At 48.8% G+C, this 26,971-nt stretch overlaps 1 protein-coding gene across 1 annotated transcript in view; it reads right to left on the bottom strand.

The window, feature by feature from the left end:
- LOC126215170 (synaptic vesicle glycoprotein 2B-like) overlaps positions 1–25,430 on the bottom strand; it is a 210,825-nt gene extending 185,395 nt beyond the window's left edge. Inside the window, exon 1 of the mRNA XM_049941837.1 lies at positions 25,378–25,430. Coding sequence (XP_049797794.1) covers positions 25,378–25,387 — 10 coding nt within the window. The 5' untranslated portion in view covers positions 25,388–25,430. The remainder of the gene's footprint in view (positions 1–25,377) is intronic.
- Positions 25,431–26,971: the final 1,541 nt, after the last annotated feature.

Here is a 26,971-nt window from a genome sequence, read left to right as displayed (position 1 = left end):
GAGGTGTAGCAAAGCTAATGCAGTGACCGCTCAGCTACGATCTACTCTCTTCTGCAAGAAGGAAGTCAGTACCAAGACTAAGTTATCTGTGCACCGTTCAATCTTTCGACCAACTTTGTTGTATGGGAGCGAAAGCTGGGTGGATTCAGGTTACCTTATCAACAAGGTTGAGGTTACGGATATGAAAGTAGCTAGGATGATTGCAGGTACTAGTAGATGGGAACAATGGCAGGAGGGTGTCCACAATGAGGAAATCAAAGAAAAACTGGGAATGAACTCTATAGATGTAGCAGTCAGGGCGAACAGACTTAGATGGTGGGGTCATGTTACACGCATGGGAGAAGCAAGGTTACCCAAGAGACTCATGGGTTCAGCAGTAGAGGGTAGGAGGAGTCGGGGCAGACCGAGGAGAAGGTACCTGGATTCGGTTAAGAATGATTTTGAAGTAATAGGTTTAACATCAGAAGAGGCACCAATGTTAGCACTGAATAGGGGATTATGGACGAACTGTATAACGGGGGCTATGCTCCAGACTGAACGCTGAAAGGCATAATCAGTCTTAAATGATGATGATGATGATAAGTAGTGTGTAAACCTAACGACCGACGACCTCAGCAGTTTGGTCCCACAGGAACCTACCACCAGCACCACAAAAGCCATGGCCGTGGTTCAAATGGCTTTGAGCACTACGGGACTTAACATCTGAGGTCATCACTCCCCTAGACTTAGAACTATTTAAACCTAACTAACCTAAGGACAGCACACACGTCCATGCCCGAGGCAGGATTCGAACCTGCGGCCGTAGCATGGCCTTGGTGTTTTGTCACAGAGAAGGCATCATTTTGGTCGAATGTTTGCCTCAGGCGGTGACTATCAATGGACTACGATGTTGCAAGACCCTAAATAAAAAGTAGCTTTCAGGACAGAGTGTGAGGAATGCTAACGAGAAGAGTGTGGTCACTCCACAACAACACCCGTCCTCAGACAACGTTAGCCACCGAGGCGCTCCTGGTCTCATTTGGTTGTGATGTTTTGAGCCAGTCTCGGTATTCCACTGACTTGGCGCCCAAAGCTTGTCATCTTTTCACCTCCCTGAAGGCACACATGAGTTGTATTAAATTTTCGGCCGCCGAGCAAGTGGGGGAAAGATGTTCTGAAATGTGGGAAGGCGCTGGTGGGGGCCGTTGTTCGAGGAGGGCATAAAGAAACTTGTCGAAAAATACTCAATAACTGTATCATCAATATCCTGCACTTTTTTTTCAAATACACTTTTTCTAAAAAAAATTAAAATCTAGTACACTTACTTTCCGAGCATGCGATGTACATGGGTCGTTCAATAAGTAATCATCCACATTTTTTTTTTAAGCCATTGATATACACTCCTGGAAATGGAAAAAAGAACACATTGACACCGGTGTGTCAGACCCACCATACTTGCTCCAGACACTGCGAGAGAGCTGTACAAGCAATGATCACACGCACGGCACAGCGGACACACCAGGAACCGCGGTGTTGGCCGTCGAATGGCGCTAGCTGCGCAGCATTTGTGCACCGCCGCCGTCAGTGTCAGCCAGTTTGCCGTGGCATACGGAGCTCCGTCGCAGTCTTTAACACTGGTAGCATGCCGCGACAGCGTGGACGTGAACCGTATGTGCAGTTGACGGACTTTGAGCGAGGGCGTATAGTGGGCATGCGGGAGGCCGGGTGGACGTACCGCCGAATTGCTCAACACGTGGGGCGTGAGGTCTCCACAGTACATCGATGTTGTCGCCAGTGGTCGGCGGAAGGTGCACGTGCCCGTCGACCTGGGACCGGACCGCAGCGACGCACGGATGCACGCCAAGACCGTAGGATCCTACGCAGTGCCGTAGGGGACCGCACCGCCACTTCCCAGCAAATCAGGGACACTGTTGCTCCTGGGGTATCGGCGAGGACCATTCGCAACCGTCTCCATGAAGCTGGGCTACGGTCCCGCACACCGTTAGGCCGTCTTCCGCTCACGCCCCAACATCGTGCAGCCCGCCTCCAGTGGTGTCGCGACAGGCGTGAATGGAGGGACGAATGGAGACGTGTCGTCTTCAGCGATGAGAGTCGCTTCTGCCTTGGTGCCAATGATGGTCGTATGCGTGTTTGGCGCCGTGCAGGTGAGCGCCACAATCAAGACTGCATACGACCGAGGCACACAGGGCCAACACCCGGCATCATGGTGTGGGGAGCGATCTCCTACACTGGCCGTACACCACTGGTGATCGTCGAGGGGACACTGAATAGTGCACGGTACATCCAAACCGTCATCGAACCCATCGTTCTACCATTCCTAGACCGGCAAGGGAACTTGCAGTTCCAACAGGACAATGCACGTCCGCATGTATCCCGTGCCACCCAACGTGCTCTAGAAGGTGTAAGTCAACTACCCTGGCCAGCAAGATCTCCGGATCTGTCCCCCATTGAGCATGTTTGGGACTGGATGAAGCGTCGTCTCACGCGGTCTGCACGTCCAGCACGAACGCTGGTCCAACTGAGGCGCCAGGTGGAAATGGCATGGCAAGCCGTTCCACAGGACTACATCCAGCATCTCTACGATCGTCTCCATGGGAGAATAGCAGCCTGCATTGCTGCGAAAGGTGGATATACACTGTACTAGTGCCGACATTGTGCATGCTCTGTTGCCTGTGTCTATGTGCCTGTGGTTCTGTCAGTGTGATCATGTGATGTATCTGACCCCAGGAATGTGTCAATAAAGTTTCCCCTTCCTGGGACAATGAATTCACGGTGTTCTTATTTCAATTTCCAGGAGTGTACATAGACAAACGTCTTTGCTGGTGCTTCACATTTGGTGTTTGTTCTGTGCGCCGGTGAAGTTCCGAACCGTTCTGGCAGATGGCAGAGCTGTAGTACAGCGTCAAAATGGCGTCTACATACGACTCACGTTACAAGCAGAGGGCTCTTATTGAATTCTTGTGTTCAGGAAAAGAAACCGTGGTGAACATCCGTAACCGTTTGTGTGCAGTGTATGGCGATGCTGCAGATGATAGGAGTACAGTTGGGCGATGGGTGAAGAAAGTCACAGCCTCAGGAGATGCAGAAACAGAGCTCCACGATCAGCCACTCTCGGGACGTCCTGTCACAGACACTGCTCCAGACGTGCTGAATCGTGCGGATGCCATTGTTCGTGCCGACCGGCCAATCACAACTCGACAGTTGGCTCTACAGTTGCCGGGCAGCATTGGAAGTGCGTCTGCAATGATCGAGACTCTGGGATATTCAAAGAGGTGCTCACAATGGGTTTCACAAATGTTCACAGCGCACCACAAGATTCAAAGGAAGGCCATTTCATCTGAATTGGAGTGTTTTGAGACCGGTGGAGAGGCCTTTCCTCCACGGATCGTTACGGGAGACGAAAGCTGCGTGCACCACTTTGTGTCTGAAACTAAAAGGCAGTCCACAGATTGGCATCATCCACGTTCACCACAAAAGAGGAAATTCGAGACAACCCCCTCTGCCAGTCATGGTGAAGGTCTTCTGGGATTGCCATGGCGTCATTCTCGTGGACGTGATGTCAAGAGGGTCAACCATCAATTCAGAGGCGTACGTGAAGACTCTGAGTAAACTGAAGAATTGTTTCCGACGTGTTCGACCACACAAGAATCCAGCAGAAATCGTGCTCCAACACGATAATGCACGCCCACACGCGAGTCTGAGGAATAGGGAACACATCGCCAAATTGCGTTGGACATCATTGGCTCATCCACCCTCTAGTCCAGATCTGGCACCCTCAGACTTCGATCTCTTTGGACCGCTTAAAGATTCTCTACGGCCGGCCGCGGTGGTCTAGCGGTTCTGGCGCTGCAGTCCGGAACCGCGGGACTGCTACGGTCGCAGGTTCGAATCCTGCCTCGGGCATGGGTGTGTGTGATGTCCTTAGGTTAGTTAGGTTTAAGTAGTTCTAGGGGACTTATGACCTAAGATGTTGAGTCCCATAGTGCTCAGAGCCATTTGAACCATTTGATTCTCTACGGGGAACACACTTTGAAGATGACGAGTGTGTCAGTCATGCACTAAAAACATGGCTACACCTACAGGAGAAGGGCTTTTTACCAGCAGGGAACACATGCTGTTCCACAACGTTGGCGTACGGCCATAGAACGTGATGGAGACTACGTAGGAAATAGGACATGGACATGTTGATGTATATTGTCACCAAATTCTGATTCTTAACAATAAATATGTTCTGAGGAAAAAATGCAGAGCATTACTTATTGAACGACCCTCGTATTTTCATCTGAGGACGTTCCAGTGACGAGTGCGTAAGCTTGCATTTTCAGTGCCACTAGGAATCGAACCCAATTCCACCACGGTTAAGAGCAGTCAGCTACGTAAAGAGACTACTTTACGTATGCAACAAATAGTGTCACTAAGTTTAGCTTCATTTAGAATTCACAGATTCTTATTTTCTTTCACTTGTAGTTAATCTGACTTTTAAAATCACCGTTCATCATCTTCTGCCTTGAGCGAGCCATTGTATCACTTCCATTTCTTCTCTTCTGTCAGTACTTAGTTGCTTCTATTAGCCTTAGCGCAAAAGTTAGCAGCGTTTTTGTCATGCATGTTGGTGTTCCTGTTGCTTTGGGTTTATTTATCGACTATAATTTTTTATTTCTAGTTCACTGTTTCTACACTACTGGCCATTAAAATTGCTACACCACGAAGATGACGTGCTACAGACGCGAAATTTAACCGACAGGAAGAAGACGCTGTGATATGCAAATGATTAGCTTTTCAGAGCATTCACACAAGGTTGGCGCCGGTAGCGACACCTACAACGTGCTAACATGAGGAAAGTTTCCTACCGATTTCTCATACACAAACAGCAGTTGACCGCCGTTGAATGGTGAAACATTGTTGTGATGCCTCGTGTAAGGAGGAGCAATGCGTACCATCACGTTTCCGGCTTTGATAAAGGTCGGATTGTAGCCTATCGCGATTGCGGTTTATCGTATCGCGACATTGCTGCTCGCGTTGGTCGAGATCCAATGACTGTTGGCAGAATATGGAATCGGTGGGTTCAGGAGGGTAATACGGAACGCCGTGCTGCATCCCAACGGCCTCGTATCACTAGCAGTCGAGATGACAGGCATCTTATCTGCATGGCTGTAACGGATCGTGCAGTCACGTCTCGATCCCTAACAGATGGGGACGTTTGCAAGACAACAACCATCTGCACGAACAGTTCGACGACGTTTGCAGCAGCATGGACTATCAGCTCGGAGACCGTGGTTGCGATTACCGTTGACGCTGCATCACAGACAGGAGCGCCTGCGATGGTGTACTCGACGACGAACCTGGGTGCACGAATGTCAAAACGTCATTTTTTCGGATGAATCCAAGTTCTGTTTACAGCATCATAATGGTCGCAGCCGTGTTTGGCGACATCGCACATTAGAGGCGTGTATTCGTCATCGCCATACTGGCGTATCACCCAGCGTGATGGTATGGGGTGCCGTTGGTTACACGTCTCTGTCACCTCTTGTTCGCATTGACGGCACTTTGAACAGTGGACGTTACATTTCAGATGTGTTACGACCCGTGGCTCTGCCCTTCATTCGATCCCTGCGAAACTCTACATTTCAGCAGGATAATGAACGACCCATGTTTCAGGTCCTGTACAGGCCTTTCTGGTTACAGAAAATGTTCGATTGCTGCCCTGGCCAGCACATTCTCCAGATCTATCACCAATTGTAAACGTCTGGTCAATGGTGGCCGAGCAACTGGCTCGTCACAATACGCCAGTCACTACTCTTGATGAACTGTGGCATCGCGTTGAAGCTGCATGGGCAGCTGTACCTCTACACGCCATCCAAGCTCTGTTTGACTCAATGCCAAGGCCGTTATTACGGCCAGAGGTGGTTGTTCTGGGTACTGATTTCTCAGGATCTATGCACCCAAATTGCTTGAAAATGTAATCACATGTCAGTTCTAGTATAATACATTTGTCCATTGAATACCCGTTTATCATCTGCATTTCTTCTTGATGTAGCAATTGTAATGGCTAGTACTGGATTTGAATTTACGTATTGTTGTTTGGTCATTTTGAGGTAGCGAGTGCAGCTATGGACGATATTGTCGAGTGGGGATGTCGGAACATTTCCTATATACTCTGTCTGAGTTTAATAGAGCGGTGACAGCAGCGGAGCCAGCCAGAAGCATTTGCCCAATGTCTGGGAAAACGGCACTAGACAGAGGAAACCAAGAAAATGGGTTCCTTCGTTTTAAGGAGGATTATTTTGGCATTAGTGACACTCTACGGTCAGGAAAACTTGTGGGTCTGATGCATGTTGGTTTAAACGCATCAACCGACTATGATCCAGTTCAGTGTACGCCGGCCGCAGTGGCCGAGCGGTTCTAGGCGCTTCAGTTTGGAACCGCGCTGCTGCTAAGGTCGCAGGTTCGGATCCTGCTTCGGGCATGGATGTGTGTGATGTCCTTAGGTTAGTTAGGTGTAAGTAGTTCTAAGTTCTAGGGGACTGATGACCTGAGAAGTTAAGTCCCATAGTGCTCAGAGCCATTTGAGGAACGTCAGTGTACTCGATAACTGGCAAATGTGATGATCGAGTGTACGGGTACCGCCTGCTCTAAGCCAAAATCGCAAAAACCGTTGCGTGGTGTCATGCCTATCAGTAGGTAGTGCCTTCAGCAGTTAGAATCTACACTCCTGGAAATTGAAATAAGAACACCGTGAATTCATTGTCCCAGGAAGGGGAAACTTTATTGACACATTCCTGGGGTCAGATACATCACATGATCACACTGACAGAACCACAGGCACATAGACACAGGCAACAGAGCATGCACAATGTCGGCACTAGTACAGTGTATATCCACCTTTCGCAGCAATGCAGGCTGCTATTCTCCCATGGAGACGATCGTAGAGATGCTGGATGTAGTCCTGTGGAACGGCTTGCCATGCCATTTCCACCTGGCGCCTCAGTTGGACCAGCGTTCGTGCTGGACGTGCAGACCGCGTGAGACGACGCTTCATCCAGTCCCAAACATGCTCAATGGGGGACAGATCCGGAGATCTTGCTGGCCAGGGTAGTTGACTTACACCTACTAGAGCACGCTGGGTGGCACGGGATACATGCGGACGTGCATTGTCCTGTTGGAACAGCAAGTTCCCTTGCCGGTCTAGGAATGGTAGAACGATGGGTTCGATGACGGTTTGGATGTACCGTGCACTATTCAGTGTCCCCTCGACGATCACCAGTGGTGTACGGCCAGTGTAGGAGATCGCTCCCCACACCATGATGCCGGGTGTTGGCCCTGTGTGCCTCGGTCGTATGCAGTCCTGATTGTGGCGCTCACCTGCACGGCGCCAAACACGCATACGACCATCATTGGCACCAAGGCAGAAGCGACTCTCATCGCTGAAGACGACACGTCTCCATTCGTCCCTCCATTCACGCCTGTCGCGACACCACTGGAGGCGGGCTGCACGATGTTGGGGCGTGAGCGGAAGACGGCCTAACGGTGTGCGGGACCGTAGCCCAGCTTCATGGAGACGGTTGCGAATGGTCCTCGCCGATACCCCAGGAGCAACAGTGTCCCTAATTTGCTGGGAAGTGGCGGTGCGGTCCCTTACGGCACTGCGTAGGATCCTACGGTCTTGGCGTGCATCCGTGCGTCGCTGCGGTCCGGTCCCAGGTCGACGGGCACGTGCACCTTCCGCCGACCACTGGCGACAACATCGATGTACTGTGGAGACCTCACGCCCCACGTGTTGAGCAATTCGGCGGTACGTCCACCCGGCCTCCCGCATGCCCACTATACGCCCTCGCTCAAAGTCCGTCAACTGCACATACGGTTCACGTCCACGCTGTCGCGGCATGCTACCAGTGTTAAAGACTGCGATGGAGCTCCGTATGCCACGGCAAACTGGCTGACACTGACGGCGGCGGTGCACAAATGCTGCGCAGCTAGCGCCATTCGACGGCCAACACCGCGGTTCCTGGTGTGTCCGCTGTGCCGTGCGTGTGATCATTGCTTGTACAGCCCTCTCGCAGTGTCCGGAGCAAGTATGGTGGGTCTGACACACCGGTGTCAATGTGTTCTTTTTTCCATTTCCAGGAGTGTATTACTTAGCTGGCAGTATTGGCGCTCGCTGTATTGCAGTAGTTCGACTAACGAAGATTTTTGTGAGGTAAGTGATTCATGAAACGTATAGGTTATTGTTAGTCAGGGCCATTCTTTTGTAGGGATTATTGAAAGTCAGATTGCGTTGCGCTAAAAATATTGTGTGTCAGTTTAGTGTTGATCAGAATAAGTAAAGAGAGAAATGTCTGAGTACGTTCAGTTTTGCTCAGCTGTTTGAAAAAGAAATAACGTAAGAGGTTTTCCAGCACGGTAATTGATAAATTTTTCTAAGGGGATGTTTCAATTGGTGACTACAGTCTCTGTTACGTGTACGTGAGCTGTTTATTAAGCTTATCGAAAAACGCTACGAACTTATGCACCAGCTTAATATAACAACAACAACAACAACAACAATAATAATAATAATAATCCGACTGCGCGTTGTCAAAAACAACCTGCACATACCATATCTGGCATTTGCGGAGGACCCGGCGATATTAACAGAGGATGAGCAGACTGCAGTCAAACAGCTGGAAATACTCAAAGAATGTGTAGAAAAAGTAGGTTTACAAATTTCATTTGAGAAAACTGAATTCTTTTGTTCAAAAACAGAAATTGCAAGCATGAAAACAAAGTATGGTAAAATCAACAGGGTCCCATTGAAAAAATCTCACAGCAACATCGCCTTCAAAAAAATTAAAAACGGATTAAAGTGAACGCAAAACGTCTACAACAAAAAATCAATGTCAAGAAGGGTAAACATTCGACAGTACAGTACTGTCATAAAACCAACAATCCTCTACACAAGAGAAACACTAACCCTTAACAGAAAAAAAGAAAAACAACTTGAAGACATCAAAAAAGAAAAGAGAAAGATCGTCAGGAAAATTGTAAAATGTTGGTGCATAAGTTCGTAGCGTTTTTCCATAAGTTTAATAAACACCTCACGTAAACGTAGCAGATACTGTAGTCACCAAGGCGGTTATAGTCTACAAGCAATTAAAACAACAGAAAAGTTTTCAAACACCGAAACTGATATTGGGAAAACGGCTAGTGAAATCCTTTGGTCATCTCAGCCCACAACCAGAAAATCGATTGACGAAGAGAATAGTAGATTATGTAGCCACACTTAAGAATTCCACACCTTGGTTAGACGAAATTCAAAAGGTCCTAAATAATGCAAACATAACACCAGCCGACATTGTAGGAAGAGATACCTTCAGACACAAAGTAGACAAATGAGAAGTTATATCAGAGCAACCAAAAGAAAAACAGTCCAGGCCAAAGTGATCGGATGAGCGTAAACAATCCTCTTCTAGAAGAATGGAAGCAGTTCTAGGCGCTTCAGTCCGGAACCGCGCTGCTGCTACGGTCGCGTGTTCGAATCCTGCCTCGGGCATGGATGTGTGGGATCCCCTTCCCCCAGCCAGAGATGCACGGCCGTCATCTAGCTTCTCACAACAGGAAGGGCTCCCTCAAGACACTCTCCTCCAAAGTTTCTGTCAGTCAGCAGCCAGATGTCAGCCAATGTCTGTAGCAGCTTCACGATCTTCTTCAGTCTTTGAAACTGGTTCAGGGAAACACTACCAGTCGTCCAATCCTCCTAACGAAACTAAAGACAAAAAGAAGTGGCCCTCTCGCCACTATATCTCACACATTCTGCTTCTGTGTCCATTGCAACGACCCTGAGGCTCCACATCACACCACACAAACATGTTTCAGAACCTATCTGTCTTGATTCCATTACCAACCAGAAGTAGCAGGTGACCCTGGGACATAACCTGCCTCTTTGGTCCTTTCATGGCCTCACAGTATATCGACAGCATGATTCTCCAGTGGAACTGTAGTAGCTGAGCTATGACGTTTTCTGCTTTGCCCTTCCATAAACCTGGTTACCAGCAGAGCACACTCCTGACCTTCATGCTTACAATGGATACTTTGAAAATCGTGGCAATAGGGTGTCAGGTGGGTTTGTACATATGCCCTGCACTCTAAGTATAAAGAACCTGTGTCTTCTGATATAACTCTGGATGCTTTGGCTGTTTGGGTAAGGGCATTTCAGGATTTTACTATCTGTAATCTTTAACTCCCTCCTGATGGTGGAGTGACTCAGGACGTATTGTCTACATTGATTTCCCAGCTCCACTAGCTTGTCCTAATTTTAGGCGACTTGAATGCCCATAACCCTGTGTGGGATAGAACAATGATCACTGGGCAAGGTAGAGACACTTACTGACAGATGTCGACCTCTGTTTCTGGTGCTTCCACACACTTCAATGTGGCACATGGAACTTACTCACCCACTGATATTTCTATTTTCAGCTCTGGTCTTCTCCCATCCATCCACTGGAGGGTCCAAGATGACATATATGGTAGCGACCACTTCCCAATCTTCCTGTCCCTCCCTCAGCGTCACTCCACTGAGCACCCACCTAGATGGGCTCTCTGCAGTGCTGTCTGGTATGCTTTCACCTCCACTGTCGTTCTGAGCTTCCTGATAATTGGAAGCATTGATGAGACTGTCCAGAAAGCAACAGCAATCATTCTATTGGCTGCTGACTCAGTGAACCCCTATTCTTTGGGATCCCCCCACTGGAAGGTAGTGCCTTGGTGGACCCTGCAAATCACCAATGCCATTGGAGATCAGAGATAGGCTCTCCAATACCGTAAGTGACATCCATCAATGGAGTACCTCATTGGCTTTAAACAACTCCATGCATGGATCCACCACTTAATCACACGAGAGAAGCAAGGATGCTGGGAATGGTTCATTTCAACCACTAGACCACGTGTGTGGGCGAAGATTGGATGCCTCTATGGATACCACTCCTCTGCAGGTATTTCCTCGAGTGGAACTGTTTTCATTGACCCGTATACTGTAGCCAAACATTTTGCTTTGCATTGTGCTCGAGCCTATGCATCTCAGAACTATCAACATGTCCTTAAACAGGGGGCTGAGGAACTGAATTTAACCGGGAGCCCTATAATGCACCATTCAGTGAGTACGAATTCTTAAGTGCCTTGATACCTTGCCCTGATACCGCCACAGGACCAGACCTCATCCAAAACCAAATGATCATTGAGCCGTGGTAAAAATTGCTGTTTTGAAGAGCGCGCCACAGCGCACAGTGTGAAGCAATGGCCCTCCGTTTCTGGCGGTGGCGCCGCTGTGGCAATCACAGCTTTGGTGTCTCCCTCTGGTGGGAAAGGGGAAAGGTTGCCGGTCCACGTGCATTTAAGGGGCGCTATGGGCTCAGCAGTTGGTCAGTCGGGGCGAGCCTGGTCAGTTGGTCAGCCGGGTTAGTGTGGGGCAGTTAGTGTCTGCCTGTCGTTCGGAGTACAAAATGAGTGTCTTTCCACTCCGCCAGTAAGAGAACTCAGCGACTGGTCACCCGCTCGGGGCTTAGTTCCTGCATCTGAGTCTGCGCGTTAGGCCGCCAGTCTGCTCGAGTTGCTCAGGCAATGGTCATTGGCGGTTGGATCGATGGGTTGGTCGGTCGCGCACTGAGACACCAGACGACTTGTCCGCCTTGAGCGTCGGCGCATGTAAGGTCGCCACGGGAGTCCAGTGGGCTGCGGCGTATAGCGAGGGGTAATGACTTCACGGTCGACACGAGAGCAACAGGAGTCAACCCGCGTCATCGGTCTGGCCAGTGCGAGCTGCGACGCCGTGAGACGGGAGATCGGCGCGCCTTCCTGAGTCCGTTGAAGCGGCTGGCAGCGGATGGTTCTGGAGAGCGATTTGGTGGGGGTGTGCGCCAGGTCTTCTCGAGAAATCGCAGTTTATTAGAAGCGATTGGTGATATCTTGATTTACTCTTGTTAAATTCTACTTGTTTTCTTGGTCACCAGCCGTTTTGCTTTGGGGTCGTCCCACCATTCTTCTACGTTTATCTACCCGCGGGAAGGTGGTTGTTTATAAATTGGGTGGTCCGGTTTTCCCTTGTGGAGTAGGGGTGGGTTAGAGCAACCTGCGGTTCGGGCTGCCTATCAATTTACCGTACGTTAGTAAGCGCCTCTGTCATGTTTGTCGGATTTTGTGTGTTAACGAATTTATTGCTTGGAGTGTAATGGCCTAATTCCTGAAACATTTTTGGAAACTTTGATATAATTGCCTACGATCTTGAGTGGCGGTATCTGTGTACTGTAGGGCATCTTAACTATTGTTTGGCCAACCTTGTACAATTTTATATAAGATTGCATTTCATGGGCTTTTATTTAAATGATCATTTTAGTATACACTCCTGGAAATTGAAATAAGAACACCGTGAATTCATTGTCCCAGGAAGGGGAAACTTTATTGACACATTCCTGGGGTCATATACATCACATGATCACACTGACAGAACCACAGGCACATAGACACAGGCAACAGAGCATGCACAATGTCGGCACTAGTACAGTGTATATCCACCTTTCGCAGCAATGCAGGCTGCTATTCTCCCATGGAGACGATCGTAGAGATGCTGGATGTAGTCCTGTGGAACGGCTTGCCATGCCATTTCCACCTGGCGCCTCAGTTGGACCAGTGTTCGTGCTGGACGTGCAGACCGCGTGAGACGACGCTTCATCCAGTCCCAAACATGCTCAATGGGGGACAGATCCGGAGATCTTGCTGGCCAGGGTAGTTGACTTACACCTTCTAGAGCACGTTGGGTGGCACGGGATACATGCGGACGTGCATTGTCCTGTTGGAACAGCAAGTTCCCTTGCCGGTCTAGGAATGGTAGAACGATGGGTTCGATGACGGTTTGGATGTACCGTGCACTATTCAGTGTCCCCTCGACGATCACCAGTGGTGTACGGCCAGTGTAGGAGATCGCTCCCCACACCATGATGCCGGGTGTTGGCCCTGTGTGCCTCGGTCGTATGCAGTCCTGATTGTGACGCTCACCTGCACGGCGCCAAACACGCATACGACCATCATTGGCACCGAGGCAGAAGCGACTCTCATCACTGAAGACGACACGTCTCCATTCGTCCCTCCATTTACGCCTGTCGCGACACCACTGGAGGCGGGCTGCACGATGTTGGGGCGTGAGCGGAAGACGGCCTAACGGTGTGCGGGACCGCAGCCCAGCTTCATGGAGACGGTTGCGAATGGTCCTCGCCGATACCCCAGGAGCAACAGTGTCCCTAATTTGCTGGGAAGTGGCGGTGCGGTCCCCTACGGCACTGCGTAGGATCCTACGGTCTTGGCGTGCATCCGTGCGTCGCTGCGGTCCGGTCCCAGGTCGTCGGGCACGTGCACCTTCCGCCGACCACTGGCGACAACATCGATGTACTGTGGAGACCTCACGCCCCACGTGTTGAGCAATTCGGCGGTACGTCCACCCGGCCTCCCGCATGCCCACTATACGCCCCCGCTCAAAGTCCGTCAACTGCACATACGGTTCACGTCCACGCTGTCGCGGCATGCTACCAGTGTTAAAGACTGCGATGGAGCTCCGTATGCCACGGCAAACTGGCTGACACTGACGGCGGCGGTGCACAAATGCTGCGCAGCTAGCGCCATTCGACGGCCAACACCGCGGTTCCTGGTGTGTCCGCTGTGCCGTGCGTGTGATCATTGCTTGTACAGCCATCTCGCAGTGTCCGGAGCAAGTATGGTGGGTCTGACACACCGGTGTCAATGTGTTCTTTTTTCCATTTTCAGGAGCGTATAAAGTTGCCACCCTTTCAGAATAAGACTTTTCGTAGAAGTTAAAATCAAGTTGCACTTTCGGTGGCAAGGTTAATGTTTGAATTGTTAGTGTTTTGTACCATTTCCATCCCTCCTATGGGGGGGGGGGTGCATAGTTTGTGTGCTTGTGTAAATTGTTAAAACTCTTAGTTTAAAGTTATCTGGTGTGTTGGAGATTTGCACCAGTGTAGTCTTTCAGAGGCTGTTGTGAGCAGTCGTAACTACGGCAGTGTCAAAAGGGAGCAGCATGGTTCTCTGTCCAAAAGCTCACACAGTCAAAACTTGTTTCTTTCTGAGTAAATTATAACTCTGATATTTAGAGGGTGCTTTCTGATTATAATTTTAAATCTGTTTCTTTAAAAAAATGCTTTTAGGCACTATTAAAGTGAATAACATTCCCATCTGTTAAAAGGAATTTGGCTTACATAGTGTGATTAAATGTGTTAATGTTCTTGATGAATCGCTAGTAAATAAAATAAATTCTTAAGAATATTCTTTGAAAATAAATCACAGTTCACTCATACACCTATCAGTCGATTGTCAGCGCCGTCTCCTTACCATCTCCAATCGTATATGGAGCGAGGGTGAGTTCCCATCTCAATGGCGGTAAATAATTCCGAAACTAGGTAAGTATGCCCTGAACATGGACAGCTATTGCCGAGTTAGTCTCACCAGTGTTCTGTGTAAGTTGCTCGAATGGATGATGAGCTGGTTACTCTGTTGGCTCCTTGAGTCTCAGGGCCTTCGGGCTCTGTCCCAGTGCGGTTTTCCCCAAGGCCATTCCACTGCTGATAATTTGGTTTTCCTACAGTTTGCCGTTTGGACAGTTTTCGACCGATGTCAATACCTTATTGCTGCCTTCTTCGACCAACAAAAGGCTTATGACATCACATGGGGACACCACATCCTCGCTACCTTACTTGAGTGTTGTCTCTGGTGCCCGATTCCGATTTTTACCCAGAACTTCTTGTCGCACCATATTTTTTGGGTTCAAAATTGTGTTTCCTACAGAATCCCCCATATCCAGTAGAATGGAATCAAATGGTTCAAATGGCTCTAAGCACTATGGGACAACATCTGAGGTCATCAGTCCCCTAGAACTTAGAACTACGTAAACCTACGTAAACACCCATCCATGCCCGAGGCGGGATTCGAACCTGCGACCGTAGCAATCGCGTGGTTCTGGACTGAAGCGCCTAGAATGGAATCCTGCAGGGTTCTGTATTAGGTGTCCCTCTCTTTCCAGTGACCACCAACAGTCTTGCAGGAGCTGTGGGATCTTCAGTATCACCCTTCTTTTACTCTGACAGTTTTTGCTTTTACTGTTGTTCCTCTAGTGTGGATGTCGCTGAACGCCGAACACAGGGCGCCATTAGAAAGTGGAACTCATGGATCCTGACCCACAGCTTCCAGTCTGCCGCGAGCAAGAGTCACGTCATACACGTCCACAACCAGAACTTTACCTCAACGATCAATTACTGTTATTGAGACTTATAGATTTTTTGGGATTGGTCTTCGATGCCTGGCTGACGTGGCTGCCCCATTTTCGCTAACTCAAGCAAGGGTGCTGGCTACACATTAATACGCTTCGCTGCCCTAGTACACCTGCATACTGCTCTATCCTTCTGCGGCTTTTCAAAGCCCACATACTCCCCTGTCATGATTATGGGAGTCTGCAATGTTGAGGGCCGTGCTGAACCGTATACCAGTCACTGGGCCCCACACACCATTGTACGGTTCGAATTGCAACAGGACGCTTTCGAACTAGCCCTACAACAGCTTGCGTTCTGAGCAGAGTAGGCCGCGGGCGTAGCCGCATGGTCTAAGGGTGCCTTGCCATGGTTCACGCGGTTCCCCCTGTCGCAGCTTCAAGTGCTCCGTCTGGTATGGGTCTGTCTAAAGTTAAATGTTCAACACACTAAGTCAGCAGTGGCGGAACACCGAGACGAGTGCGGGAAACCAATATTTTTTCAAGAAGCCCGCGTCCTGGCGAAACAGCCTCTCACTTTCAAAAGAAAGATTAGAGAGGCGATAGAAATAGCCAAAAGACCCGCCAACATGAATAGAGAGGACGGGTACAAGCTTCCGAGGTCTTGGCTGCCTGCAATAGCAGGGCTACGGAGCGGCGGCAGAGCCGTGGCGGCCCATGCGGACGCGCGGAGGGCCGCAGTAGTGGTCGCGAGCACACAAAGCAATGGCACGCCGCAGCCGGCTTCTGGTCAGCATGGAAACAGTGTGACGTCACAGCCATCACCTGTTCGCTATTCGTCCGTCTCCTCCAATGGGGTGGATTAATATAAAGACCAATAGAAAACAGCTATTTCAGACAATAAAGGAAACACCAATAAAGCATACCTTTCACCCCTCCTCCTCCTCCTTTTACAGCCAATCAAGTAACAACACGGTTTTCTGGTGCAGCTATTTAAGGAACCAAGTGTGTTCATTTAGCAGTTAACGTAAGGCCCTGATGAAGGCTAGCTGCAACGCTGGCCGAAACGTTGGCGCATTTTAAATTATGACGATGCGGTCTGATACCCTGAAGAATTTTATTGAAGAAGACAACGGCCGCGGAAGCCTACGCTTACATTAAATGTTCAAATGTGTGTGAATTCCTAAGGGACCACTCTGCTGAGGTCACCGGTCCCTAGACTTACACACTACTTAAACTAACTTATGCTAAGAACAGCACTCACACCCATGCCTGAGGGAGGACTCGAACGTCCGGCGGGAGGGGCTACGCCTTACCTAGTGTGTAAGCCTAGGGACCGATGACCTCAGTAGTTTGGTCCCATAGGAATTACGACAAACGCAGAGTGGCTCACCCGCCATACCCCCTCTCACTCCCCTCTTACTTCTCTTTGATTTTATCTTTGTCATATTGTGTCTTGCTTACAGCTGGTCTTCCCCGGATTTGCGATTTGCGTCCCTCTTCTGATAATTATTCCTGGTTCTACACATGTAGGATAAAGGGACTGATGACGTTGCAGTTTGGTCCCTTTAACTTCAACAACTAATCAACTACACTGCTGGCCACCGTAAATGCAACACCCTGAAGGAAGCATCCGAATCAAGTGAAATGTACACCATGGGTTTGCAGCGATGAGATATGCAACTGATTAGAATTTCAGCGCAGACGCACATCACGCACGCCTGTGGCGCCACCTCATAGCGCCATTTAAGGCTTGGCGATTTCGACGAGTGTACGTTCGGCACGTGTGTTTACCTTGTGGTTGTTTCGCATGACGATCAGTTATGCCTCGTAGACAACAGCGAACATCTTTTGATCAAGTATCCGAGTTCGACAGAGGAAGGATAGTGGCTTACCGAGATTGTGGGTTATCATACACAGAAATCGCTAGTCGTGTTGGACGAAACCAGACAACTGTAATGCGGATATGTGACCGTTGGATCCAGGAGGGTACGACGGACCGACGTGGTCGATCGCATTCACTTCGGTGCACCACTGCACGTGCTGATGGGCAAATTGTGCGCATGGCAGTGACGGATCGCTCAGTGACATCCCCAACCATAGCACAGCACATTGCGTCTGTAACGCATCATCCAGTGTCTGCGCGTACCATTCGACGCCGTTTACAGCAGAGTGGTCTGTCCGCAAGACGTCCATTGCTTCGTCTACCATTGACGCAGAACCACAGACGTCTCCGTCGCCAATGGTGTGATGACAGACGGCTGTGGACGGCAGAATGGAATGACGTCGTCTTTACTGACGAGGCACGCTTCTGTCTGCAGAACCACGATGGTTGGATTCGAGTGTGGAGACACCGTGGAGAGAGGATGCTGGACAGCTGCATTATGCACCGCCACACTGGTCTTGCACCGGGTATTATGGTATGGGGCGGTATTGGATATTACTCTCGCACGCCTCTAGTACGCATTGCCGGTACTTTAAATAGCCGGCGCTACATATCCGAGGTGCTGGAGCCAGTTGTCCTTCCTTACCTTCAGGGCTCGGCCACAGCCATATTTCAACAGGATAATGCGCAACCACACGTGGCACGCATTGTCCAAAGGTTCTTCGTCAATAACCAGATTGAATTGCTTCCCTGGCCGGCTCGCTCTCCGGATCTTTCGCCGATAGAAAACATGTGGTCCATGGTTGCTCAACGAGTGACCCAGATTACATCCCCAGCTGCCACACCAGATGGTCTTTGGCAACGTGTGGAAGCTGCTTGGGCTGCTGTACCCAGGAACACATCCAACGTCTCTTTGACTCAATGCCGAGACGTGTGGCAGCGGTGATCTCCAACAATGGCGGCTACTCTGGCTAATGATTCTGGCAGGAACCACATGTCACAGACGTCTGTAAACGTAATCATTTGATACTTGGTCAACATGTTATCTACAAAATAAATTGTGTTGTGCTACCTCTTGTCTTTCTTGGTGTTGCATTTACGGTGGCCAGCAGTGTAATTACTTGACAGATGATGTTATTAGCAGCGTCACACTTTTCGCAGATGATGCAATTATCTATAATGAAATACTGTCCAAAAGAAGCTGCACAGATATTCAGTTGGACATGGGAAGATTTAACTCGCCCGGCTAGCCGCATGGTCTAATGCGCTGCTACCCGAGCGGGAAGGCGTGGCGGTCCCCGGCACGAATCCACCCGGTGGATTAGTGACAACGTCCGGTGTGCCGGCCAGCCTGTGGATGGTTTTTAAAACAGTTTTCCGTCTGCCTCGGCGAATGCGGACTGGTTCCCCTTATTCCGCTTCAGTTACACTATGTCGGGCCGGCTGCTGTGGCCGAGCGGCTCTAGGCGCTTCAATCTGGAACCGCGATGCTGCTACGGTCGCAGGTTCGAGTCCTGCCTCGGGCATGGATGTATGTGATGTCCTTCAGTTAGGTTTAAGTAGTTCTAGGTCTAGGGGACTGATGATCTCAGATGTTAAGTCCCATAGTGCTTAGAGCCATTTGAACGATTTTTGAACACTACGTCGGCGATTGCTGCACAAACACTGTCTCCACATATGCGTACACCGTAATTACTCAACCACACAAACATTTGGGGCTACACTCGACTGGTATGATGAAACTTCCTGGCAGATTAAAACTGTGTGCCCGACCGAGACTCGAACTCGGGACCTTGCCTTTCGCGGGCAAGTGCTCTACCAACTGAGCTACCGAAGCACGACTGACGGCCGGTGCTCACAGCTTTACTTCTGCCAGTATCTCGTCTCCTACCTTCCAAACTTTACAGAAGCTCTCCTGCGAACCTTGCAGAACTACCACTCCTGAAAGAAAGGATATAGCGGAGACATGGCTTAGCCACAGCCTGGGGGATGTTTCCAGAATGAGATTTTCACTCTGCAGCGGAGTGTGCGCTGATATGAAACTTCCTGGCAGATTAAAACTGTGTGCCCGACCGAGACTCGAACTCGGGACCTTTGCCTTTCGCGGGCAAGTGCTCTACCAACTGAGCTACCGAAGCACGACTCACGGCCGCTGCTCACAGCTTTACTTCTGCCAGTATCTCGTCCCGAGTTCGAGTCTCGGTCGGGCACACAGTTTTAATCTGCCACTAAGTTTCATATCAGCGCACACTCCGCTGCAGAGTGAAAATCTCATTCACGACTGGTATGATGTTCCCTGGAGGGGGGGGGGGGGGGGGGGGGGAAGGGGGGGATTAGGGTCCACTGGGGGTGGACCGGTGTGGTCTGTTGTGGGGTAGCGAACCACTGAGAGCTACGGCTGGACGATGCCTCTCCATCGTTTCTACGTCCCCAGTTTAATACACAATACACAATACTGGAAGATTTCGTATGAAGTTGCTTTAAATGATCACAAATGTAAAATCGTGCACTTCACGAAACGCAGCTACATGTTCTTCTATGACGAAAGATCGAATAGTGTGAGTAGGTTCAAATGCGCTAAATCTCGGCTACTAGATAAGTCAGAGAAATTTGAAGGTTGTCAATTCCAGTAAATACCTAGACATTGCAATTATGAACAACTTAAATTGGAACGAACACGTAGATAACGTTGTGGGGAAGGGGAAACAAAGACTGCGTTTCACTGACAGAAGACTCAGAAGATTCAACAGATCTACTAAACAGACTGCCTACACTACGCTTGTCCGCCCTCTCATGCAGTACTACTGTGTGGTGTGGGATTCTCAACAGATAGTATTGACGGAGGACACTGAAAAAGTTCATAGAAGGGCAGCTCGTTTTGTATTATGGTGAAATAGGGGAAACAGTTTCACGGATATGGTACGTGAGTTCGGTTGCCAGTAATTAAAACAAAGACGTTCGTCGTGGCGGCGAGATCTTTCCTCAAAAGTTCCCTCACCAACTTGCTCCTACGAGTGCGAAAATTTGTGTTGACGCCGGCCTACACAGGGGGAAATGAACATCGTAAAAAAAAAGCGGATTGGTTTGGCTTGTTTGGGGAAGGAGACCAGACAGCGAGGTTATCGTCCTCATCGGATTTCGGAAGGACGGAGAACGAAGTCGGCCGTACCCTTTCAAAGGAACCATCCCGGCATTTGCCTGGAGTGATTAGGGAAATCACGGAAAACCGAAATCAGGATGGCCGGACGCGGGACTGAACCGTCGTCCTCCCGAATGCGAGTCCAGTGTGCTAGCCACTGCGCCACCTCGCTCTGTAAAAAAGCAGGAAGGCGCTCTGACGGTTCTGTATGTAGATTGTTCATCTATAGGGTTTGGTGAGAGAGTTTGTTAGTTCTGCAAGTTTCTCAGGAGAGCTTCTGTGAAGTTTGGAAGGTAGGTGACGAGGGACTGGCGGAAGTGAGGCTGTGAGGGCGGGTCGTGAGTCGCGCTTGGGTAGCTCACATGGTAGAGCAATTGCCCGCGAAAGGCAAAGGTCCTGAGTTCGAGTCCCGGTGCGGCAGACAGTTTTAATCTGCCAGGGAGTTTCATCTTCCAAAATATCCGATACAAATGTCCTTGATTTAGGAGCTTAAATGTTTTACACCGCCAAGGAACTCCAGCCCTCAGTGTTTGATACAAATTCCAACTCAATACAGGCCGCCCTTAGTGGCCGTGCGGTTCTAGGCGCTACAGTCTGGAACCGCGTGACCGCTACGGTCGCAGGTTCGAATCCTGCCTCGGGCATGCATGTGTGTGATGTCCTTAGGTTAGTTAGGTTTAAGTAGTTCTAAGTTCTAGGGGACTGATGACCACAGCAGTTAAGTCCATAGTGCTCAGAGCCATTTTTGAACCAACTCGATACCACAACTTGTTTATGAGAAAAAGAGGTCTTAACAGGTAGACGGACCACAGCTGGTCAACAAATAGCAAAAAAGAAGTATTTTCATGTGACTTAATTACTAATGAACAATTTTCGGAATTTTTCCTTTACTTATACTGTGGAACCTTGCTTGTTGTCAAATCCACTAATGGAAAAAAAATCGCAACACCTAGGAGTTGTGAGATATGAACGGAAGCTGGTAGGTGTGTTTCTACATCCGAAAGATGCTGTGTCTTCAAATTTCGCTAGTAGCGCCACTATGAAGATGCAAATCAGGTTCTTTAAATACACGCTGCAACGATCGTGTTCGTTACCTTTGAGATAGGACGTTGTTAGTTGATGTTAATCAAGAATGCCTTTAAGGCGACAAAGACGCCATTATCAGCAACCTACTGAGTTTCAACGGGGTCGTGTAATAGGCGTACGCGAAGCTGGATGTTCCTTTCGCGATGCTGCAGAAAAACATGGCAGGAATGTAGCCAATGTTCATGATTTCTGGCATCGGTGGTCATGAGATTGTACGGTCGCAAGAAGACAGGGCTTTGGACGGCCACGTGGTACTAGAGATGGGCAAAACTGTTCTTTTCAGAGATCGGATCCGAACTGTTCACTCCCTGAAATGAACTAGGTCTTTTTCATGACTCACCACTCATTCACAATAGAAAATAAATGGAAGGCACATTGCCCTTTAAACTTGGTTTATTCCAGTACTATACCTGTATTTTGATCTTATTTGATCCTATTTTGAAGTAACACAGATAATGAGTAAGAATTTTGTATTGTTTATTGAAATTTCCACGATATGACAAAGTTTTTGATTATCGATTTATTTTGCACTATCGTGGTTTTTTTGGGTGATCGGAAAATGTTGTAACTTGAGATTTACATTAACAATGTATTTGGCTATAATGTATTAAAATTTCATTAACCTCGTACAAATACATCCCAAGCCATATATTTTTAAAGTGAACATTTCCTTCCGAAGACGCCCAAAATCGCAAAATCCGTACTACAATTAGAAAAAAAATATAAATTTGACTGTAAGACCAAAGTGCTGCATATAGCCTTATGCAGAATAAAACAAGGAAAATATTGGTGTATCACATTTTGCGATACGTTTATTGGTTCGCTCGTAATTAAAGTGTAAATTCGAGTGTCCATAATAAAAAATCCTATAGTAAGAGGAGTCATCAGGAACCTCATCTGATCAGTTTAAACAAATAAAAATAAAATAAAAACAAATGATGTATACATAACATAATTATGTAATATACATATCGGTATTAGTACGAAGAACAATATCCAGAATAGACGAACTCCGATGCAGAGGCGCTGAGTCAAGCTGGTCGAGCCGCGAGCTGTATTGCTGCGTGAGCTAAGACCGCAGAGACCAGAGTGACACCTGAGTTGCTTTGCTCAACGCTCTGGCTAGAGTCGAGAACGGTGGGGTGAGCGTTGAGCGGGCGAGTTCCGAGGTTGGGGGGAGCGGTGAGCGGCCACCACTCACCCGCTCCGAGACAAATCGTCCGTTCTCTTGCGAGCAGGTTGTTGCAAGTAGTTCTTATGCTCTCCGCTAGGAGGCTCTCTGTCATGTTGCTCGCATCAACTGCCCAGAGGGCAGGATGTGCGACTGAAACGATCGCCGACGGAGTGCGGTGCTAAGATGCGCCAGACACTGCACGCGGCAGAGGAAGCACAGAGACGGCACGGCAGATGTGAAACACAAAATCCAATGGGGCACTGCACAATGCAGGCAGCCAAGGCAGAAGCAGGGCAGCGGCCGGCGCCGGCTGTGTTGTGTGGCGTGCAGTGTGCTCTGACCAGCAGAGGCCCCGCTGATATGCTCCGTCTCTCTCTCTCTCTCTCTCTCTCTGCTGTGTGAAACGTTTGGAGCTACGGTTCTTTTTTTCTGAATCACTGATTGTTCACTCGTTTGAAAGATTCAACTCTATAAAACAGTTCAGGAGCAGTTCCCCCATCTCTACGTGGTACTCCTGAGTGGGAAGACTACCCCACTAGGTTTATGGCTCTGGTGCATTGTACTGCATCTGCAGCAGCAAATTTGAGCAGCAGTTGGCACCACAGTGACACAAGGAACTGCTACAAATCGGTTACTTCAGGGACATCTCCGAGCCAAACACCTTGTAGCGTCCATTCCGCTGACCCCCAAACCACTGCCCTTTGCGGCTTCAGTGGCATCAAGCGAGAGGTCATTGGAGGGCGGGGTGGAGGTCTGTTGTACTTTCTGATGAAAGCTGGTTCTGCCTCGGTGCCAATGGTGACCGCGTGTTGATGAGAAGTTGGGGGCAGTCGAGGGCCCGCAACCAACCTGTCTGCATGTTAGACGCACTGGACCAACACCTTGTTTTATGGTCTGGGAAGCGTTTTCGTATGGCAGCAGGAGCACTCGCGAGGTTATCCCACATACTCTGGCTACAAATTTGTTCGTCTGTCTGCTGATTCGACCTGTCGTGCTGCCAAATCATGAACAGCATTCCAGTCGGTGTTTTCCAACAAGATAACGCTCGCTCACGTACCGCTATTGTAACCCAAAATGCTCGATCACCAGATCTGCCTCAAATCGTGCACATACAGGACGTCATCGGACGACAACTAAAGCGTCCCCCACAACTAGCATTCGCCATCCTTCTATTGACCAACCAAGTGCAGCAGGCACGGAATTCCTTCCCACAAACTGAAATTTGGCAGCTGTACAACACAATGCATCCACATCTGAATGGTTATATTCAAGATTCTGGCGGTTACACTGGTTATTAATGTACCAGCATTTCGCATTTCCCATGCCATATCATGCGCTTAAGGACCTGGAATAGCAGTTCAATAGAATGGACAGTGTCTTGAAAGGAGGATATAAGATGAACATCAACAAAAGGAAAACGAGCGTAATGGAATGTAATCGAATTAAAGCAGGTGATGCTGAGGGAGATAGGTTAGGAAATGAGACACTTAAAGTAGTAAATGAGTTTTGCTGTTTGGGGAACAAAATAACTGATGACGGTCGAAGTAGAGAGGATATAAAATGTAGACTGGCAACAGCAAGGAGAGTGTTTCTGAAGAAGAGAAATTTTTTTGACATCGAGTATAGATTTAAGTGTCAGGAAGTCTCTTCTGAAATTAGTCCGCCCCTGATAGCTGAGTGGTCAGCGCGACGGAATGTCATACCTAACGGCCCGGGTTCGATTCCCGGCTGGGTCGGAGATTTTCTCTGCTCAGGAACTGAGTGTTATGTTGTCCTTATCATCATCATTTCATCCTCATCAACACGCAAGTCGCCGAAGTGCCGTCAAATCGAAAGACTTGCACCTGGCGAACGGTCTACCAGACGGGAGGTCCTAGCCACACGACATTACCATTTCCATTTTCTGAAAGTATTTGTATGGAGTGTAGCCATGCATGGAAGTGAAACATGGACAATAACTAGTTTAGACAAGAAGAGAATAGAAGCTTTCGAAATGTGGTGCTACAGAAGAATGCTGAAGATTAGATGGGTAGATCACATAACTAATGAGGAGGTATTAAACAGAATTGGGGAGAAGAGGAGTTTGTGGCACAACTTGACAAGAAGAAGTGACCGGTTGGTAGGACACGTTCTGAGGCATCAAGGGATCACAAATTTAGCATTGGAGGGTAAAACTCGTAGAGGGAGGCCAAGAGATGAATACACTAAGCAGATTCAGAAGTATGTAGGTTGCAGTAGGTACTGCGAGATGAAGAAGCTTGCACAGGATAGAGTTGCATGGACAGCTGCATCAAACCAGTCTCTGGACTGAAGACCACAGCAGTAACAACAACAACATCATCATGTGCTTATATTTATCTGTGACCTAGCAATATTAATCACTTAAATGCGTTACCTAGCCAAATGTATGCCCAAAATTTCATTGCTCTACATTAGCTATTTTTTGGTGTTCTAATTTTTTTTCCGTCAGTGTATATCGATTCCAGGTAAACGAGAAGAAAGGGGCTAAACAGCCGAACAGACAGACGGACAAAAAATCATTGCTGGCACTGAAAGACATAAGTACCCGTTTTCCCGCGCGCTGTTAGAGAGTAGATCGATAGAGAAATAATCTGAAGGTGTTTCGATGAACTCTCTGCCATGCACTTCACAGATCAGTCAAGAAGGCGTAGATGTGGATGCTGCAGTGGCTGTGCGGAAGTGGTTTCCACTGATACAGTAGCGTGGAGACCTCTCTGAAACCAGTCTACGGACAGAAGACCACAACAAGAACACTGCCCATAGCTGCGGGTTGTCGCAGGAGCGCCGTGACAACACGGGGACGTGAAAAGTTTTCATGCTCTGCTACTCACCCGCATCCATGCTTGCCCGCCGCCGTCGCACAGTGCCGCCGGGGCTGAGGACAAACGGGAGTCCCTTTGTCCTGCCGTCACCAGGTGGGCCTTATCAGTCGAGGACGGTGACAGTTAGATCCTGAGATAAAAGAATGCAGTCTCATACGCACACGCAACTGTTGCGCCACTTTGTTGCATACGCCACAAGGTCTGCACAAGTGTTTTCGCTCTTTGGCGCGTATAATCACGGCAAGACGTTTAGAAGTCGTTTCGTCACAGCAGTCGGCATGGTTTATATAATTTTTTTTTTTAATTTCATTACTCGTCTGACTGGTTTGAATGTGGTCCGCCATGATTCCCCTTGCCAACGTCTTCATCTCAGAGTAGCACTTAAACCCAAAGTTCTCAATTATTTGTCAGATCTCCATCTGCATCTACACTATTGGCCATTAAAATTGCTACACCACGAAGATGACGTGCTGCGATATGCAATTGATTACCTTTTCAGAGCATTCACACAAGGTTAGCGCCGGTGGCGACACCTACAACGTGCTGGCATGAGGAACGGTTCCAACCGATTTCTCATAAACAAACAGCAGTTGACCGGCGTTGCCTGGTGAAAAATTGTTGTGATGCCTTATGTAAAGAGGAGAAATGCGTACGATCACGTTTTCGACTTTGATAAAGGTCGGATGGTAGCCTATCGTCATTGCGGTTTATCGTATCGCGACATTGCTGCTCGCGTTGGTCGAGATCTAATAACTGTTAGCAGAATATGGAATCGGTGGGTTCAGGAGGGTAATACGGAACGCCGTGCTGGATCCCAACGGCCTCGTGTCACTAGCAGTCGAGATGACAGGCATCTTATCCGCATAGCTGTAACGAATCGTGCAGCCACGTCTCGATCCCTGAGTCAACAGATGGGGACGTTTGCAAGACAACAACCATCTGCACGAACAGTTCGACGACGTTTGCAGCAGCACGGACTATCAGCTGGGAGACCATGGCTGTGGTTACCCTTGACGCTGCATCACAGACAGGAGCGCCTGCGAGGGTGTACTCAACGACGAACCTGAGTGCACGAAAGGCAAAACATCATTTTTTCGGATGAATCCAGGTTCTGTTTACAGCATCATGATGGTCGCATCCGTGTTTGGCGACATCGCGGTGAACGCACATTGGAAGCGTGTATTCGTCATCGCCATACTGGCGTATCACTCAGCGTGATGGTATGGAGTGCCATTGGTTACACGTCTCGGTCACCACGGTACTTTGAAAAGTGGACGTTACATTTCAGATGTGTTACGGCCTGTGGCTCTACCCTTCATTCGATCCCTGCGAAATCCTACATTTCAGCAGGATAATGCACGACCGCATGTTGCAGGTCCTGTACGGGCCTTTCTGGATACAGAAAATGTTCGAGTGCTGCCCGGGCCAGCACATTCTCCAGATCTCTCACCAATTTAAAACGTCTGGTCAATGGTGGCCGAGCAACTGGCTCATCACAATACGCCAGTCACTACTCTTGATGAACTGTGGTATCGTGTTGAAGTTGCATGAGCAACTGTACCAGTACACGCCATCCAAGCTCTGTTTGAATCAATGCCCAGGC

The sequence above is a fragment of the Schistocerca nitens genome, chromosome 12 (genome assembly GCF_023898315.1).
Source record: "Schistocerca nitens isolate TAMUIC-IGC-003100 chromosome 12, iqSchNite1.1, whole genome shotgun sequence".
Classification (NCBI taxonomy): Eukaryota; Metazoa; Arthropoda; class Insecta; order Orthoptera; family Acrididae; genus Schistocerca; species Schistocerca nitens.
The sequence above is the reverse complement of the archived record's forward strand: the minus strand, read 5'-3'. Positions and strand labels throughout refer to the sequence as shown.